The sequence below is a fragment of the Sceloporus undulatus genome, chromosome 6, assembly GCF_019175285.1.
Source record: "Sceloporus undulatus isolate JIND9_A2432 ecotype Alabama chromosome 6, SceUnd_v1.1, whole genome shotgun sequence".
NCBI classification, from domain to species: domain Eukaryota; kingdom Metazoa; phylum Chordata; class Lepidosauria; order Squamata; family Phrynosomatidae; genus Sceloporus; species Sceloporus undulatus.
The window spans coordinates 168,514,298-168,531,162 of NC_056527.1; the positions used below are offsets into that span (position 1 = coordinate 168,514,298).

The 16,865-nt window shown below is 46.0% G+C and overlaps 1 protein-coding gene across 4 annotated transcripts in view; it reads left to right on the forward strand.

Annotated features, from left to right (window-relative positions):
- The first annotated feature begins 1,785 nt into the window (after positions 1–1,785).
- SMAD3 (SMAD family member 3) overlaps positions 1,786–16,865 on the forward strand; it is a 44,358-nt gene continuing 29,278 nt past the window's right edge. The window contains exon 1 of one of the 4 annotated variants that reach the window (XM_042474962.1): positions 1,786–2,071. In XM_042474962.1, coding sequence (XP_042330896.1) covers positions 1,866–2,071 — 206 coding nt within the window. In that variant the 5' untranslated portion in view covers positions 1,786–1,865. The other 3 variants (XM_042474964.1, XM_042474963.1, XM_042474966.1) reach the window with 3 other exon arrangements.

Here is a 16,865-nt window from a genome sequence, read left to right on the forward strand (position 1 = left end):
CAACCCCACTTTGAAGACATCTAGGCCTAGGGGAGCATGGCATGCCACAATAAACTGGGGGATTGAAATGCGTGTTTTAAATGCAGAGGGTGATCATTGCCTTTCAACAGTTGCCATTCGGAAACATTGCAGAGTGATCCCACAGAGATCATTGCTGCAGCCCAGGACTGAAAAAGGACTTCAGGGGAACCAAGGAGGCATTTGGTGGGGACTAAAACATACAACATAAAACAGCCTGAGGGGACCAGGCATGTCCTCCACGCCAACCTTTTGCTCCTTTGCCAGTGAGGACATCAGGTAAACTTAGTCTAGTCTGGCGGCTTCTATGTTCTGGGGTCTAGTCCGAACCTTAAAGGAGATGTCCAGATAACTTTTGGTGGTACTCTTGTTGCTTCTTGTTGTTGTTGTTGTTGTTGTGCGCCTTCAAGTCATTTCCCACTTGGGGCATCCATAAGTTTTCTTGGCAAGTTTCTTCAGAGGAGGGTTGCCATTGCCATCCTTTGAGGCTGAGAAAGTGTGACTTGGCCAAGGCCTCTCAATGGGTTTCCATGGTCTCCAGAGTCATAGTCCAATGGCACAAAGTAGTCCAATGCTGGGTCATATAAAATGGAAGGAAGGAAGGAAGCAAAATCAAGGTTTGCTTTTTGGAATGTAGATACTTTTAAAGGTGTATTATACACCTTTGAATGAAAGCGCATTGATGCTCTGCTCACTTGGGAGAGAAAGGCCCTTTGCACATGGTCTGAAGAACCCTTGTTTTCCATTTAAAGGCTATATTTCACAACAGGGGAAGATGTGGGGAAATGGGGTTGTTTGGCTGCCTTTGGAAATGAGGAAAGGAAGGGTCTCTCTCTGCTTTGGCTTAATCCCTGCTTCTGTCTGGGAAAGAAAGAGAGAGAGAAGGAAGGAAGGAAGGAAGGAACAAAGGAGGGAGAGAGGAAGGGAGGCCAAGGGAGGAGGAAAGGGAGGAAGGAGAAAAAGACAGAGAAGAGGAAACAAAGGGAAAGAAAGACAGAGAGAAAGAATAGAAAGTGAGAGAGAAAGGAAAGAACAAGAAGGGAAAGAAAGAAAGAAAGAAAGAAAGAGAGTCAAGTGGGGAGTGAGGCGGGGGTCCTGGGGCCTTGGCCTTCCTCCTCCTCCTCCTCCTTTTGCCGTCCGTCTGGGGCTGCGAAGGAAGGAGGCGAGGCCAGCCAGGCTCTTCGTCCTCGTCGTCGGAGCCGGGAGGAGCCCCGCCGCCATCCGCCGCCCCTCCTCCTCCTCCTCCTCCGAGGAGCAGAAGGAAGGAAGGAAGGACTAGTCCCGAGAAAGAAAGTTGGGAGGAAAGAGAAAGAAAGAGAAAGAGCAGCAGCAGGAGGAGGAGGAGGAGGAGGAGGAGGGGGCTTTGTGGTCCGCCTGGCCCTCCGGACTTGGAGCCCCCCCCCCCAGGACCCCGACTCCTCTGGGAAGGAAGGATCCCCCTGAAAAGGAAGGAAGAAAAGAAAGAAAGAAAGAAAGAAAGAAAGAAGGAGCCCCGGCCCCAATTCCCCCAAGCCCCTTCCCCCAGCCCCCGACTCAGACCCTTCTGCTCCCTTCCTCTCCACCTTTTTTCTTTCCCTTCCTCTCCTTTCCTTTCTTCCTTTCTCTTCTCTTCCTTCTTCTCCTATCTTCTCCTTTCTCCCCTTTCTCCTTCCTTCTTCTCTCCTCCTTCTTCTCTTGCTTCTTCTCCTTTCTCCTCCTCTTTCTCTTCTCTCTTCTATTATTTTCTCCTCCTCCTTCTCTACCATTCCCCCCTTCCTTCACCTCTTTCCCTGCCTTCTTCTACTGTCTCCTCCTTCTCCTCCTTCCTTCCTTCCTTCTTCTCTTCCTTCTCCTCCATCCATCCAGCCATGTCCTCCATCCTCCCTTTCACTCCTCCGATCGTGAAGCGCCTCCTGGGATGGAAGAAGGGAGAGCAGAATGGCCAGGAGGAGAAGTGGTGCGAGAAGGCGGTCAAGAGCCTGGTCAAGAAGCTCAAGAAGACCGGGCAGCTGGACGAACTGGAGAAGGCCATCACCACCCAAAGCGGGGGCACCAAGTGCATCACCATCCCCAGGTGGGTCTCTGCCTCTGGACCCTCTCCTCCTGGCCTGGAGACCCACCAAGGCTTCAAGAGGGGCTGTTTTCCTCCAGGAGGCTTGGGGGGCCTACAGAAAGTGGGATGGAGAGGCAGGATGGGCCACTTGCTCCAGAAAGGTTGGATGGTTGCCCCAAGTCTGCTCAACTAGCCACAGGTTGTCCCTCTGACAGTTGAGCCATGGAGCTGGTGATGGCGGAAGGCAATCCCTAGGGAGATGGCGGGGATCCAGTGAGTCTACTTTAGTTGGGGTTCAAGCCATCCAAAGAGATGGAGATGGTCCTCTTGGATCTGGTTCTTGGTTTGGCACCAAGGAATGAGCCTCAAGGTGGGCTTGGGCTCATACTTTGGTGCCAAACCCAAAGAAGGAAGCCCTCTGGGACCTGCTGGGGCTCCATTTTGGCTGCCACATGTTGTGTTGTGTTGCGTGTTGTTGTGTTGCGTGTGTCTGCTTTCCACAAGAGCTCACTCGGGGATTGTCCAAGGGTCTCACTTTCTGCTGCTCCCAAGAATAGGACTCAAGGAGCAACAGGCTCAAATTGCAAGGGAAGAGCTTCCACCTCGACATGAGGAAGAACTCATGGCAATATTCAACATTGGGATCTGTCTCCTAGGAGTTTGGTAGAGTCCCCTTCCTTTGGAGGTTTTCAAACAGAGACTGGATGGACATCTGTTAGGAAGGTATTGGTTGTGTCTTCCATTATGGTCCCTTCCAACTCTGGGATCTTATGTATTCCTGCATGGCAGAAAGAGGTTAAACTGGATCGCCCCTTGGCATCCCTTCCAACTCTATGATTCTTAACCATGTGCTTCTACTTGGAATTTGGGTAGCTCTTAAGTAATGGCAAAATACTCCTTCTTTCCTTCCTCCACCCTCTTTTTCTACTCTCCAGCATATGTTGTTATTATATATATATATATATATATATATAGAGAGAGAGAGAGAGAGAGAGACTAGTTGTGTGGGCTCCATTCTGTATCAATGAGCCCAAGTGTAGACTAGTGGGGACATCCCACACCACCCGCCATAAAGTCTGGGAGCATCTTTATCCATTTAGAAAGTGGCATTGGTTTCCCCCAGACACCTTGGTTGACATGTTTGTTGCCCTTTGGGTACACCTTCTCTACCCCAAAACACATTCGCATATAATATGGTTGAGGACTTGGAAGCAGGTTCAGAGGAGGATCTGTGATAACTCCCAAAGTTGGCTCCTCCGGATGTTTCAGACTTCATCTCCCAGATTTCTCAACTGTTGCCCAAGTTGGCTGGGGCTTCTGGGAACTGAAGTCCAAAACATCTGGAGGACCATAGTTTGGGATTCCCAAACTCTGGTCCTCCAGGTGTTTTGGACTTCAGTTCCCAGAAGCCTCAGCCATCTTGGCCGGTGTCCTGGGATTCTGGGAGCTGAAGTCCAAAACACCGGGAAGACCAGAGTTTGACTTCAAGTCATTTCTGATTTGTGGGTGCGCCTTCAAGCCACCCGTTGACTTATGACAACGCCATATATTTTTAATAGGGTTTTCTTAGACAAGGAATCATCAGAGGTGGCTTTGCCAAGTACCAATGTTTGGCTCATAGTTTATGCGCTTCCCATTGAAAACCTTTTCTGGAAAGATAAGCAGTGGTGGTTTTAAGTCCTGGTTTGCACAAGTAGATTTCTTGCAATGCGAAGTGTGCACTTCTTGCTTAGTTCCTTTTTGTGTTGGAATGAATAATGCCATTTTTTTGCTTTATCCCCATTGCCTCCAAAGCCCTGCCCTCCAACCAGGGACACCTTTTGCCTAAATAACACTGAAATGAACAGGACAGTCTGCCCCATTTGTTCTCTTTCGGCTTCTCAGGCTTTTCTGGGCCTCGGCTGAAAAGGGTGTGGATTATTTCATGGGCCAAAGGGTTCATCACTATGATTTTGCTCATGCTTTTTTATTTTTAACAACGACAAAAAAATAAATCTGTGTTTTTGTGGTGGAGCGGACTCACTCTCTCACGCACATGGGCTCAAGGTTGTTCACACGCATGAGCTGGAAGCTTTTTGTGGTTGTTCCCAAAAAGTTTTTCTTTCTTCCTTCTCCCAGACCTGGGAGTTGTGCTTGGTCTTCTGTTAGAAAGTTTTGCTGATCTGGAAAAACTGAGCTGTTTCTGGTCTTTTATGTATGTTTTCCTCCTCCTCCTCCTCCCTTTCTTTGAAGCGTCAAGCAACATTGGTGTGCTTCGCCGGTGGTGGCTCTTCCTTTTTGCAAAGAAGGCGAAAGTTCATGCGCCACCGTACAGTCGAAAAAAGAAAAGGGAAAAAAGGCCAAGCTGTGAAATGGTGCTCTTCCCCCCGTTTGTATTTTGCCCTTGCCTCTTGCTTTCCTAATGCTCCGTAAATGTGTCTCTTGGCTGTCAGGATGATTTAGTACAGAGTGGCTGGCAGCACACAAAGAAGCATCTGTTGTAGTGGCCGGCCAAAGAGGAGGAGAAGATGCAGCGGTTCAAGGGGATTGAGTAACGCCAAAATGCTTCTTTCACAAAAGGCAACTTGAGAAGTAGAACCCGCAGTTTGGGACTGTTCTTGTTGCTGTTATTGTTGTTGTGTGCCTTCAAATCGACAACCTTTATGGCAACCCTAAAGCAAACCTAAGGCAACAGCAAACTGCCTCTGAAGAAACTTGCCAACAAAACCCCAGGATAGGTTTGCAATGAAGTGCTCCTTGTCCTTATCTTTTCTGATGAGGCCTCATTCCCACTTACAAATACTGTAAATCAGTCTGCGATCCGAATCAAATGATCAATTCAACAGCGGAGCATGGTTCACACTACATTTGCCCTGATCGCACTTTTCCCCCAGTGAAATAACCCACTTGTGGTTCGCAAGCGAATCGGTTCAAAATAGACCCGCTCCAGCCAGTTGAAGGGCAAATTTAAATCGATTCCGATCTGCATCTGGTTCACACTTGCATGGAATCGATTTATCAAAAAGACGCAGATTAAGTGGGCCTAGCGCATGGCCCCCCCCCCTCTCTGAACCACTTTCGCAATTTGGGTCAAGTGGGAAGCAGGGTCATTTGAACTGGTTCAAATGATTTGCGATCTGGTTTAAAAGGTAGTGGGAATCAGGTCTGAATTTCCAGCCATTTAGCTCTAGTGGATGACCTCTTTGGATCAGAGTATTGCGGAGAACTTCTCCCTATCTACCTTCTCCATTGTTGTCGTTGTTGTTGTGTGCTTTTGAGTCATTTCCAACTTATGGCAACTCTTGATCAAACCTATCATGGGGTTTATAGGGTTTTTTGTGGGGTTTTCCTGGGCGATGAGTCCGTGTTCTAGAAGAGTTTATTCCTGCAACATCTGTGGTTGGCATTTTCAGAGAACACAGTGGCATAGCCCGAAAAATCCCACAAGGAACTATGGATGCCAGCCGTGAAAGCTTTCGACTTCCTATCATGGGGTTTCCTTGGCAAGATTTGTTCAGAGGAGGTTTGTCATTGCCATCCTTTTAGGCTGAGAGAGTGTGACATGCCTAAGGACACCCACTGGGTTTGCATGGCCGATTCAGGATTCGAAACCTGGTCTGCAGAGTCAGAGTCCGGTGTTCAAACCCACATTGGCTACTGATAAGGTTTGGGAGCAATTAGAGACAACACCAGAGAGGCAGTCTGGAATAGTGGAGTGACCGTTGGACTAGGACCCTGGGAGATGAGGGTTCAAATCCCTGCTTGGCCATGGAAACCCATTGGATGACCCTAGGCAAGTCACCTCTCTCAGCCTCAGAGGATGGCCATGGCAAACCCCCTCTGAACCAATCTTGCCAAGAAAACCCCAATGATAGGTTCGTCTTAGGATCGCCGTAAGTCAGAAATAACTTGAAGGAACACAACAATAAAAGATATAACACCAGCTCTTGTCGCTTCATGGAAAATGTCTTCCAGGGATCAGGAGATCTTGGCCAATCTCTAGGTTTGTGAATGAGACCAAATCCATTCCTCTGAGGACAAAGCGGTCCATGACTGTGGTGGGGCCATTCCCTAGTAATGTATCATCAGAAACTCTTTCTTGGAGAGATTGAAGCATCCTGAGGTGCTTTTTCTGCAGAGCGCAGCTATTATTCTCAAGTCCAGATTCTAGAAATGATGGGAAGGGAGGAGATAAGGACTGTCTCCACGATTTGGATGAGGGTTGTCGTTGTTGTTGTGTACCTTCAAGTCACTTCCAACTTATGGTGACCATAAGGAGAACCAATCATGGGGTTTTCTTGACAAGATTTGTTTGGAGGAGGTTGGTCATTGCCTGAGGCTGAGAGAGCGTGACTTGCCCAAGGTTACCCAGAAGGTTTCCATGATCCAGGAGGGATTCGAACCCTGGTCTCCAAGGTCTCAGCAACCTCTGAGTTAGGATGTAGGACCAAGGGGAGCCAATATAATATCTAGGGCAGTGATTCCCAAACTTTGGTCCTCTAGAGGATTTGGACATCGGCTCCCATAGTTGGTTGGGGCTTCTGGGAGCTGAAGTCCCAACACATGGAGGACCAAAAGGTGGGGGCCACTGGGCTAGATGGACCTTGAGATGCCTCCCAACTCTTTAATCCTACCTTACTACCAACTCAGTACCTTGGACAACCCTTTTAAAGTTCAGAGTAAGGAAAGGAGATTAACCATCCCATCGCCATGTAAGCCGCCAGCAGCCACCGTTTCCATTGCCTCCCTTGGTCCCATGTTTGGACAGCCTTTGCGATCCAGGTTCGCAAACATAAAAAATCCAAATGAAACAGGCCTTTGCTAAAGTTCATGGAGAACCGTCTTGTCGAATCTGGACGTCTGGAGCAGGGCTACTGCGGTTACTCTCCGTCTGCGCCCTTCGCTGCCAATCAACACAAACAGCGTTGAACTGGAATTTTCCCCCATTTTAATCCAACGCGTCGAAGCAAGCAAGGATATAATGTTTATTTGTACAACTCAGAAGCCTTGCAAAAAATTCAAAAGTAAAATAAGGGGCTATTGCCTTTTTAAAAAAGTCTGGGTACAACCCACAATCCTCCCAAACAGCAAGGTGCATAAGGACAGGTAGGATATCCTCGCCTCCCATCCGTTTCGTGGTTTGTTAAATTTCTAATATTTCTCTCTCTCTCTATATATATATATATATTAAAGACTCAGTATGTCATAACACAATTAAGGCTGGTGGCACATGGCAAAATTATTGCAGTTTGATACCGCTTTAGCTGCCATGGCTCCATCCTGTGACATCCTTGCCAAGAAAAAACCATGATAGGTTTTGCCTTAGGGTCGCCGTAAGTTGGAAACAACTTGAAAGCACACAACAACAGCAACAACAACAACATACAACTAAATAACCAAAGGCCCATGCAAACTGCTGTGTGAGGACATCCCAGATGAGTGACTGGGAAGCACTGGGTGCTATAAAGACAATGTGTGAAAACTGTATGGAAAGGGAAATGAGAGGAGTCCACGCTGTGCTTGGATCAACCATCAGAGCCTTTCAAATAGACTCTTGCTTTATAATAATATAGATTATTATATTTTTATGTTAATATTTTTAATAGTGTTTTATATTCTTGACTGTTTCCGGGGCAGGAGGGAGGATCGGAGCGGCCTTCCAAAGGCGTATAAGTCAGCTGACTTTGGATTTTAGTTGAAAACATCCTTTTTATAGTTAGGCTTGTGCCACCTCTCGGTATGCCTTGGCATTCCACAGATGTTTTCATGGTAAACCTTACCCTGGTGTCTGTAATACTTGTCCATTCATCCCAAGGCTTTTATGTGTTTGCAAAGGCAGGAACCACACAGGATTTAAACAGATCCATTGCACCGTTGTAGTCCCTGCGGAAGTGAAGACGCTTTACTGTAATGCCTCTCATCCCCAGATTAGGAGCAGAAATGTTGGAAACCTGTCATTCTGTGCAAAGTGTCCTGGGTTGCCTGCCATGCGCAGGGTTCTCTTTGTACCTGGGTCACAGTGGAAAGACTTAAAACCCATAGTTTGGCCTTCTGGGGTATGGTTTTGCAGCTCTGTCCTTCTCAGCTCATGCTTCTTACATCTAGCGAGGGCTTCTCTCCAGAGGAGCGCAGCTGTTGCACATGTGGAACATGATGTGAAGCCAAGAAAGATGAAACCCAACTCCTTTCCCTACCCACCACCCCTTTCCCTTCACCCTTAATGAAGTTTCTGGGCAAAAGGTATCCCGTTTCCAGTAAATTCCTGTCTACTTGGTAAATTCCTTTTTTTAAAGGAACATGCGTGCGCTTTCTCGCTCTCTTTCGGCTGGCTCTCCTGCCCATGCGCTTCACTATTCTAGGTTGCCCAATCTGACAGTCAGATTTTAAAACCAAGATCTTGGAAGCTGTGGTTTGAAAGAGGAGTTTGCAACTTCTTTTTGCCGTCCAGATCCCGGCTTTAAAATACTCTGGTTGTGGCGGTTGCTGCGAAACAGACACCAAAATAGAAACCCAGAAAGTTGGGGATTTTGCTTTTGGTGTTAACACAATTGGCGCGGATTAGATGATTATTGGCTATGTTGCATTCAGAACTTTATCTACAAAGGCTTTATATCAACATGGGCATAGAGGCGCACTGCTTTCTCCTTTCTTTCTGTTCCTTTAATTTGGTTTACTTCCTTTTCTATATTTAGGGTTGCAAGTGGAGCTGGTGCAGGGATGGCAATTCAGCTGTCATAGTATATATAGAGAGCAGCAGGGAAGGTTAGCTAAGAAGTACGACTGTATTTTAAAAGTACCACAAAAACAGAAGTTGCAGTGTGTCCGGAGTCTCTGCATTCCTTGTCTTTCATAGTTTGTGTGACAGATGCAATCAGCTATTTTACTACTTCAGCCTTGATTTGTTGTTTTAGCCATAGGCTTTCTTCTTGTGAACCATTCTGGGTTTAATCAATGATTTGAATGATTCCTACTCCTTTTTCTGAGCCTGAAAATGAAAAAGGTGTTTAGAAATATTCTTAAAGTGAGCAACAGTTTGAATACTGAACCACTGATGCATAATGATTCCGATCCACATTTGGTTCACACTTGCGCAGAATTGATTTATCCAAAAAGACGCGAAAAAAATCAGTGTCAAAAAGACGCAGGTTAAATGGGTCTAGCACATGGGCCCCCCCCCCGATCTGGTTCAAGTGGAAACCAGGGTCATTTGAACCTATTCAAACCTATTTGTGATCAGGTTTAAAAGGAGTGGGAATGAGGCCACCATGCGTGACCCTTGCCCAAGCCTCTTGGCTTCCTTCCTGTGTTTCTGTTTATAGCAAGGCTTGGCCCCACCTGGCTGTATCATGTTCCACTCCTTGCAGACGGATGCATGCGTTGCGCACAGGTGTGGCTTGAGGCCGAGACACAAACATCTTGCCCCAGGGCTTGCCTTTGTTCAAGGAAACACGCTCGGCTTAAAGCATCTCAGTGGGGAGATGCTGGAGAAAAGGGCCTTCCTTTGCAGCCCAACATTTGTTTGTTGTTAAGTGATTCACTTCTTAATATCTGGGAGAAATTCCCATCAGTGATGTGGGAGGTTTTTCTTTTATAAGGGCTGAGTCACGCTTGCTTTTCTGCTGAGCCTTTGGGCTTCTTTTGAGTCACGGCAGCAGCTCCGCCGTTTTGCCGATTGATCCGGAACCTGGCTGGAAAAGGGAGAAGGCGCTTTTGCAAATACTGTTGACCAAGAACCTCGGGAACGTGACGTCCCACACGCGCTGGCAGCGAAAACACCTTTCGCGAGGCATTTTGGAAAGGAGCAGCTGTGCGTCCAAATGGACAACCCAGCCCTGGTTTCTCGACACACGCTGGAGACAACTTGAATCACTGAATTGTATGATTCCGACCCCTTTTTCTATGCCTTGTTTTTATATATTTATTTACTTTATTTATATGCCACTTTTCTCCCAGGATGGACCAAAGGATCTACGGCAACACATTAAAAACATTTACAAAAAGTTTTAAAACACCACATTAAAAGACTATAAGCTGATTAAAAATCATGTGTTATGTGCTTTCAAGTCGTTTCTGACTGATGGCAACCATAAAGCAAACATATCTTGGGTTTTCTTGGCAAGGTTTGTTAAAGGGGTTTTGCCATTGCTTTCCTCTGAGGCTGAGAGAGTGTGACTTGCATAAGGTTCCCCCAGCCATACAAAAGTTAGAAACAGATAAAGCATACATCTATATAGACTTCTGCAAGTTGACCATAGAATTGTGCTGGAGGACTTACAAATGCCTAGAGAAGTGATTTCTCTTGGAATCTGGACGTCTTCCAGCACAACTCTATGGCCAACGTCTGCTAGAAGTTGGCCATAGAATTGCACTGGAAAACCTACAGATACTTAGATAAATGTCCTCTCTAGGAATCTCTAAGTCCTGCAACACGATGCTGGCAGATATTGACCATAGAGTTGTGCTGGAGGACTTAGAGATTCCTAGAGAGAACATATTAATCAAATCCAGGAATAATCAAATCTGGAAAAGTCAAAGCCACAAATGTGGAGGGAAACTATACATATTTCTTTTGCAGTCTCAGATCAGTTCTGTTCTTAAACCACTTCTTCTAAGCTCTAAAATAAAGAGCTGTAGAGATTTTTCTTCTTTTTAATTTGGATATTTTCTGGTGATGGGCAGGATAATAGAAATTTCTGGGATACTGATGTGTGTCAATGCATTTGCAATGTCATATTCACTTTCTCCTTTAAGAGGAAAACAACTTTCGAGCACAATCTGCACATGAACCTTTTGGGTGGAAACATGAACACCTAGTCAGCATTCTTTAAAATTCCCTGCCTTTTCATGTTTGACCTAAAAATGCCTAGAGAAATATCCTGTCTAGGCATTTCTTGGTCCTCCAGCATGACTCTATGGTATGCTTAGGCTGGAAGTCATTTGTCTCATTGAAAATAATAGGGTTACCTATTATCCATGGTTTTTTTTGGTATCGCCAGGGGCTCTTGGGATGCAAATCCCATGCGCATGGGTGTCATGCTGCAAAAACCGAACGTTTTCCCATTCCTCCGGAAGTTTGTGGATGAATCTCATGATGGAGGGCAGGGTTGGTTCCTGTGTTGCTTTCCTGGGTGAATTTAGGACAGAGGCGTATTTTGTATTTCTTAAGCAACGCTGGCTAAGATTCCAGCCCCGAAGGCAGCCACTTGCCTGAGCATGCCTGGCGCATACTGTGTCATCATTTTCAATGGCTCCGGGGTTTTTATTGAAATCTCACAGAGGTACTTGGGGTTTTTTGGTTACGCAATGCGCGCCGTAATAACATAAAGGGAGACTTCATGCTCATTTCAAATGCACTTAATGGTTGTTTCGCAACACAAGCAGTTGTTGTTGTTTTAATGTGTCCAAAGGGCTTGTGCAGAGGCAGAGAAAGTGTGGCTCTGCAAATATTGTTGGATGGCAAGTCCCATCAGAGCTAATGGAGAGGGAGCCCAACAGCATCTGGAAGGATGTATATTCCCCATTCATGGTTGTTTCTCAAGGATTGCGGAGCAGAACGGAGTTGTCCTCTGTTCCTAAACAACACACAAAAAGGGATCCTGGGTTGTGTGTGAGACAATGTGTATTTGAAACAACTCTCCAGATCAGGTGTCTGGAGCAGTTTGTTGTTGTTGTGTGCCTCCAAGTCACTTCTGACTTATGATATGCAATCGTGGGGTTTTCTGGGAAAGATTTGCTCCAAGGAGTTTTGCCGTTGCTGTCGCCTGAGGCTGAGAGAATGTGACTTGCCCAAGGTCTCCCAGTGGGTTTGATGGCCAAACTGGGAATCAAACCCTTGTCTCCAAGGTCATAGTCCAACATTCAAACAACTATGCCATGCTGGACCAGTGCTTCTCAAAAATCCCAGTGTGTTGGATCAGCGAATTTGTGTTTTCGGTGGGTTAGGGACCATCCATCCATCTGTCTCATCTCTTTCCTTACGCTCAGCCTTTCCCCCAAACTGGGACTCAAGGTGCCTTACAGAACTACAGAAAATTACAATGGAACAGATCTACAGTATTTAAAAACATCCACTTTCACTCTATAATAGAAAATATGCTACAATGGAAGTTGGGTGCACCTTCTTTTGCAAACTTTCTTTGCGGCCAAATCTTCACCCTCAATTGGTGACTTTGTTCTGTGTTTTGCCACAAGTTGCATTGTTCCTTAAAACTTTCTTCTGTGTCTATGGAGATTTTTGCTCTCCTTCAAGGTGACCAGATGTCCTCCTTTTCCCAAGGCATGCCCTACATTTCATCCTTCTGTCTGGGAGGAACTCCAAAATGCCCTCCCTTTTGAGCATGCCTAAGAAGCATGCATTTATTTTTATATTTTGCTTTTATTTTGTAATCTCCTACATTTTATGGTGGTTATGAATCTGGTCACCTTGGCTCTTCTTACAATGGATTCTGTCTGGCTATTTTCACAGGGCCAGCATCCATGTTCAAGTCCCAACTAGGGCTGCTGCCCCATTGCAAAATTAATGCAGTTTGACGCCGCTTTAACTTGCCATGGCTCAGTCATATGAAATCCTGGGATTTGTAGTTTGTTGTGGCACCAGAGCTCTCTTGTCAGAAAAGGCTAAATGTCTCACATAACTAAAGCTCCAAGGATTCTATAGCATTGAGCCTTGACTGTTAAAGCAGCATCAAACTGCATTATTTCTGCAGTGTAGATGCAGCCTAGGATACAAGCCATTATAAATCCGTTCTATTTGGGACTAACAGTTGGGAGTATAATTCCATCCAGCTTTTAGGAGGGGAAAAATAATAACACAAAGTGACTTGGCTGTTGAGTGTAAACATTGGGTTCATGCGTGCCGCACATAGGTTTCCATGGGTTAATTGCCCCATTCATCTCTGCTGTGGTTTTGAAGCGGAAATGCTATGCAAATACTTTTTTAAAGAAATGTTTGCCTTGGTCTGAAGCCACGATGGTTAAGAAGAGGATCTCCATCCAGATCCAGAGGCAATATGCTTCTGAGAAAACAGGGAGAAGGAGAACAGACCCGCTTTGGGCTTCTCTTCCATTTTGCAAGGTGTGCGCCATGAATGCAAGGAAAGCGGAGCATGTGTCTTTGCAAGAACAGCAAAACATGCAAAACCCCAGACCAGACACAGAATGAACACAGCAAAGATTTAACTTTGCAGTTTGCCTGAATACCTTGAAGGCACCAAATCCTACCTGATTTTGGAAGCTAAGCTGGTTCAAGCCTGGTTAGTACTTGGAAGGAAGACTGCCAGGTGTGCTGCAGGCTGTATATTTGAGAGGACACCAATGGCAAAGTGTGTTTGTGTATGTGTGTGTTGTGTGCCTTCAAGTCATTTCCTACTTACGGCGACCCTAAGGTGGACCTATCATGGAGTTTTCTTGGCCAGATCTGTACATTGCTTTCCTGGAGGCTGAGCGACTTGCCAAAGGTCACCCATTGGGTTTCATGGCCAAGCTGGGAATCGAACTCTGGGCTCCATAGTCCACTATGTCAGGTTGGCTCCCTGTACCTCCAAATATTCCTTGCCAAAGAAAACCATATGAAATTATAACGACATCTCAATTAGCAAAGCCTATTAAAAAGAAGTTCTATTTTGCAAAGTCCTTTTACAGCCACCCAGCCTCCTTTTCCTCCTTGTTCTCTGTCTAGCTGGAAGATTTTTAGCAGCGTCAGCATAGGGAGAATGACGAATGAGGCTGGGGAATCCTAGACGTTTGGTGTTGGTGTTGCGTCTGCGGGAAACAATGCAAGAAACCTTGACCTGAGAAAGAATAGGATTGTGCTCTGGCCAATCTTACTAAAGCCATGTGCAAATAGGCAAGATAAACAGCATCTGCCTCCATGCATGAACAGCAGGACAGAGAGAAAAGTGAAAAGGAAATCCAGCCTGCTTTGCCAGTTACTTATTCCCAATGTGTGAATAAGAGAAAGTGACTTCTAATCTGCAAAGGATGGGGACATTGCCTTTTTCCAATTTCCCCTCAAACTTTCCCAGCAATGGGAATAAAACTTATTGCATCCCCCTCAATAACTTTGAAGTTCAACATCTGGAACCAGGTTGGTTTTCCCCTCTGTTTGAAGTGACTTTTTTCCCATGCTGGAGTGTCTCCTCCCCAGCCATCCCCATAAGGATTGCCTTACTCACTTCATTCTCCCACATTCCTCTTCCAGCCACAGGCAGCCAATGCCTCCAGGCAGAGCCTCTAAGCCCTTGGTGCCTTCCCCCTTATTTCTTCCCAGTTACGTTCAGAGGTACATTGCCTTTGGATGGCTGCCTGGGGTTTGCCTTCTTCCACGAAGGCGACCCAGAGGCATTATGGCACAGATGGGCAATTTCGGTTGACTGGTGGGCTAGTTGCCTCTCCCAGGACTATTTGGGGACCATATAACCAGGAAAGACAGATGGTGGTGGGCTCTCCATCATTGAGGGTGTTTCAGCAGAGGTTGGGTGGCTATCTCTCAGGACCACTGGAGTTGTATAACTCCTGCATGGTGGGAATAAATTGGATTAGATTATCTTTGGGGATCCCTTCCAGCTCTAGGATTCTAAGGTTTTGGACTTAAGAAACGTAAACTTATATTTCTGGGAGTGCTTTTAGCCTGTGTTTGGTCATGCCCTACTTTTTTTCTGGAATGTCCTCCATTTTGCAGAGCCTTGTCCTCCTTTGCATTCACCCTGGAAAACATAGCAATTTTAAAAATTGACATTGGTGCTGACTTCATTTTCCCTCCTCATTGCTACCACAATGACCCTGCAGCAGTGACTATAGCTGGCATAATGCAAGGCTTCTCTCTCTGTTCTGCTACTCTGTACATATCTGTATAGCAGATATTTATGTAACAACAACAGCGAACAACAACAACAAACCCAAAGGGTCCGTCCTTTGTCTTATGTCTGGGACCATTCCTCGCTCTGGCTTGCAAAAAGGATGCTGCAGCTGTTCTCATAGAGTCCTCCTCTCACAGAAGAGTGGTTGTTCTCCTTCCTTTTTCTGCCTTTTCCTCCTCTGCAGCTGTCCCTGCCATTTCCCAACAGAAAGAGAAAGAGAGAGGAGAGTTTGGACTCCAGCATCCCATGCAGGGAGGCTTTCTCTTTGGGCATGGGACAAGCCCTCTGTCTCTGCCATGCGCAAAGCATGTGCAATCTTTCTTCTTGCTTGCTTTCAGGTCCAGAGTTTGAGTTTCTGCTCAGTTCCATGGTGATTTCAGCCTGGCATTTTTAATTTTTGGCCCAGGTCAGCATATGGCTTGCACACAAGGAGCAGCTATCCCAGCGGAAAGCTTGCAGGGGCTGTCTTTGGAAAGAGATAAAGCTTGATAAAGTGCACCTGTACTACATACTTATATTGGTTTGATGCAATTTTAATGGTTAGGTATCCATTTTATGGAGTCCTAGGGTTCGGAGATTGGAGAGGCCCTTTTGAGTTCTTGCTTAGAGACTGCCAGTCTGCTTCCCTGAATTATGGCAGAAAGTTATAGTGGGTCCTCCAGGTTCGCTGGATTTATGGACACAGGACCTCCGTAAAAGTGGGAAAACTGCAAATAAAGAACCATCAGAACACGTCTCCAGGGATCTCTTGGTCCTCCAGGGTAACTCTATGGTCAATATCTGCCAGAAGCTGACCGTAGAATTGTGCTCAAGGACCTACAAACGCCTAGAGAATTGCTCTGGAAACCTCTAGGTCCTCCGGTGCGACGTTTGGCGGAGGTTGATCATAGAGTTGCGTAGAGATCCCTAGAGAGAACATATTAATTGAATCCACAAGAGTCAATGCTGCAAATGTGAAGGACCGTCTGTACTGCATAGACTTGACTATAAGTCGACCTCATGCATAAGTCAAGGGCAGGTTTTGGGACCAGAATTATGGATGTTGATATGACCAGCGGATAAGTTGAGACTAAAACCTAAGGATGTGTAACAAAAGGACCATCCATTGTGCAACATTGGCGTTCAGCAGAAGGGTGGTGTAACACAACACCTGTGCAACTGTGTGAGTGTAGATTTACTCTCCCAGCACAATGTTGGATTGTGTTGTGTGTGGAGCCTGGAAGCAAGCTTTCATGAGAAAAAGGTGGTGTTGGTTTGGCTGCTTTCCCTCCCAGGACCGTCCTTGCAGAGTTTCTCAGTTGTGCGCAGAGTCTGTTCCAAAGCGACTCCTGTTTTCCTCTGTGTTTGTGTATTTTTCAGAGCCAGGAATGCAGAGGCATGTTTTGGCTTGGCCGTGCCCTGTTAGCGTAGTTTGCATTCCCTTACTACAGATTGGAGCGAGTGAGTATGCCGATGGGTCCGTACGTGTTCAGAGGTTTGGCCCCACTCTTTGCTTAAATAATAATAAGCTTTCTAACTCAACATAACTAAACAGCAAGAAGGGATTTTGTGTGTGTCTGTGTTTGTGCGTCTCTCGTGATGGTTAGCTTCTAGCAAGAAACAAAGTCACCCGAGAGGTTCTCCTTTCTAAGAACAGCACAAGATCTGAAACTGGGATTGTGTATTTTGTATTGTGTGGCATTTACAAATTGTTGGGCTTGGTGCCTCGAAGCCAATCTTTAATCTGAAAATCTCTTGAACAAACAAACAATGTCAAGGGATAGTGTCTGTTTTGAGAGAAATCTTATTTGGAGTCCGTATTTATGCATTTACATTGTTGTCATGTGCCTTTGAGTCATTTCCAACTTATGGTGAACCGATCATGAGGTTTTCTGGGCAAGATTCGTTCGGAGGGGGTTTGCCGTTGCCTTCCCCTGAGGCTGAGAGAGTGTGATTTGCTCAAGGTTAACCAATGGGTTAAATGGCCGAGCCGAGATTCG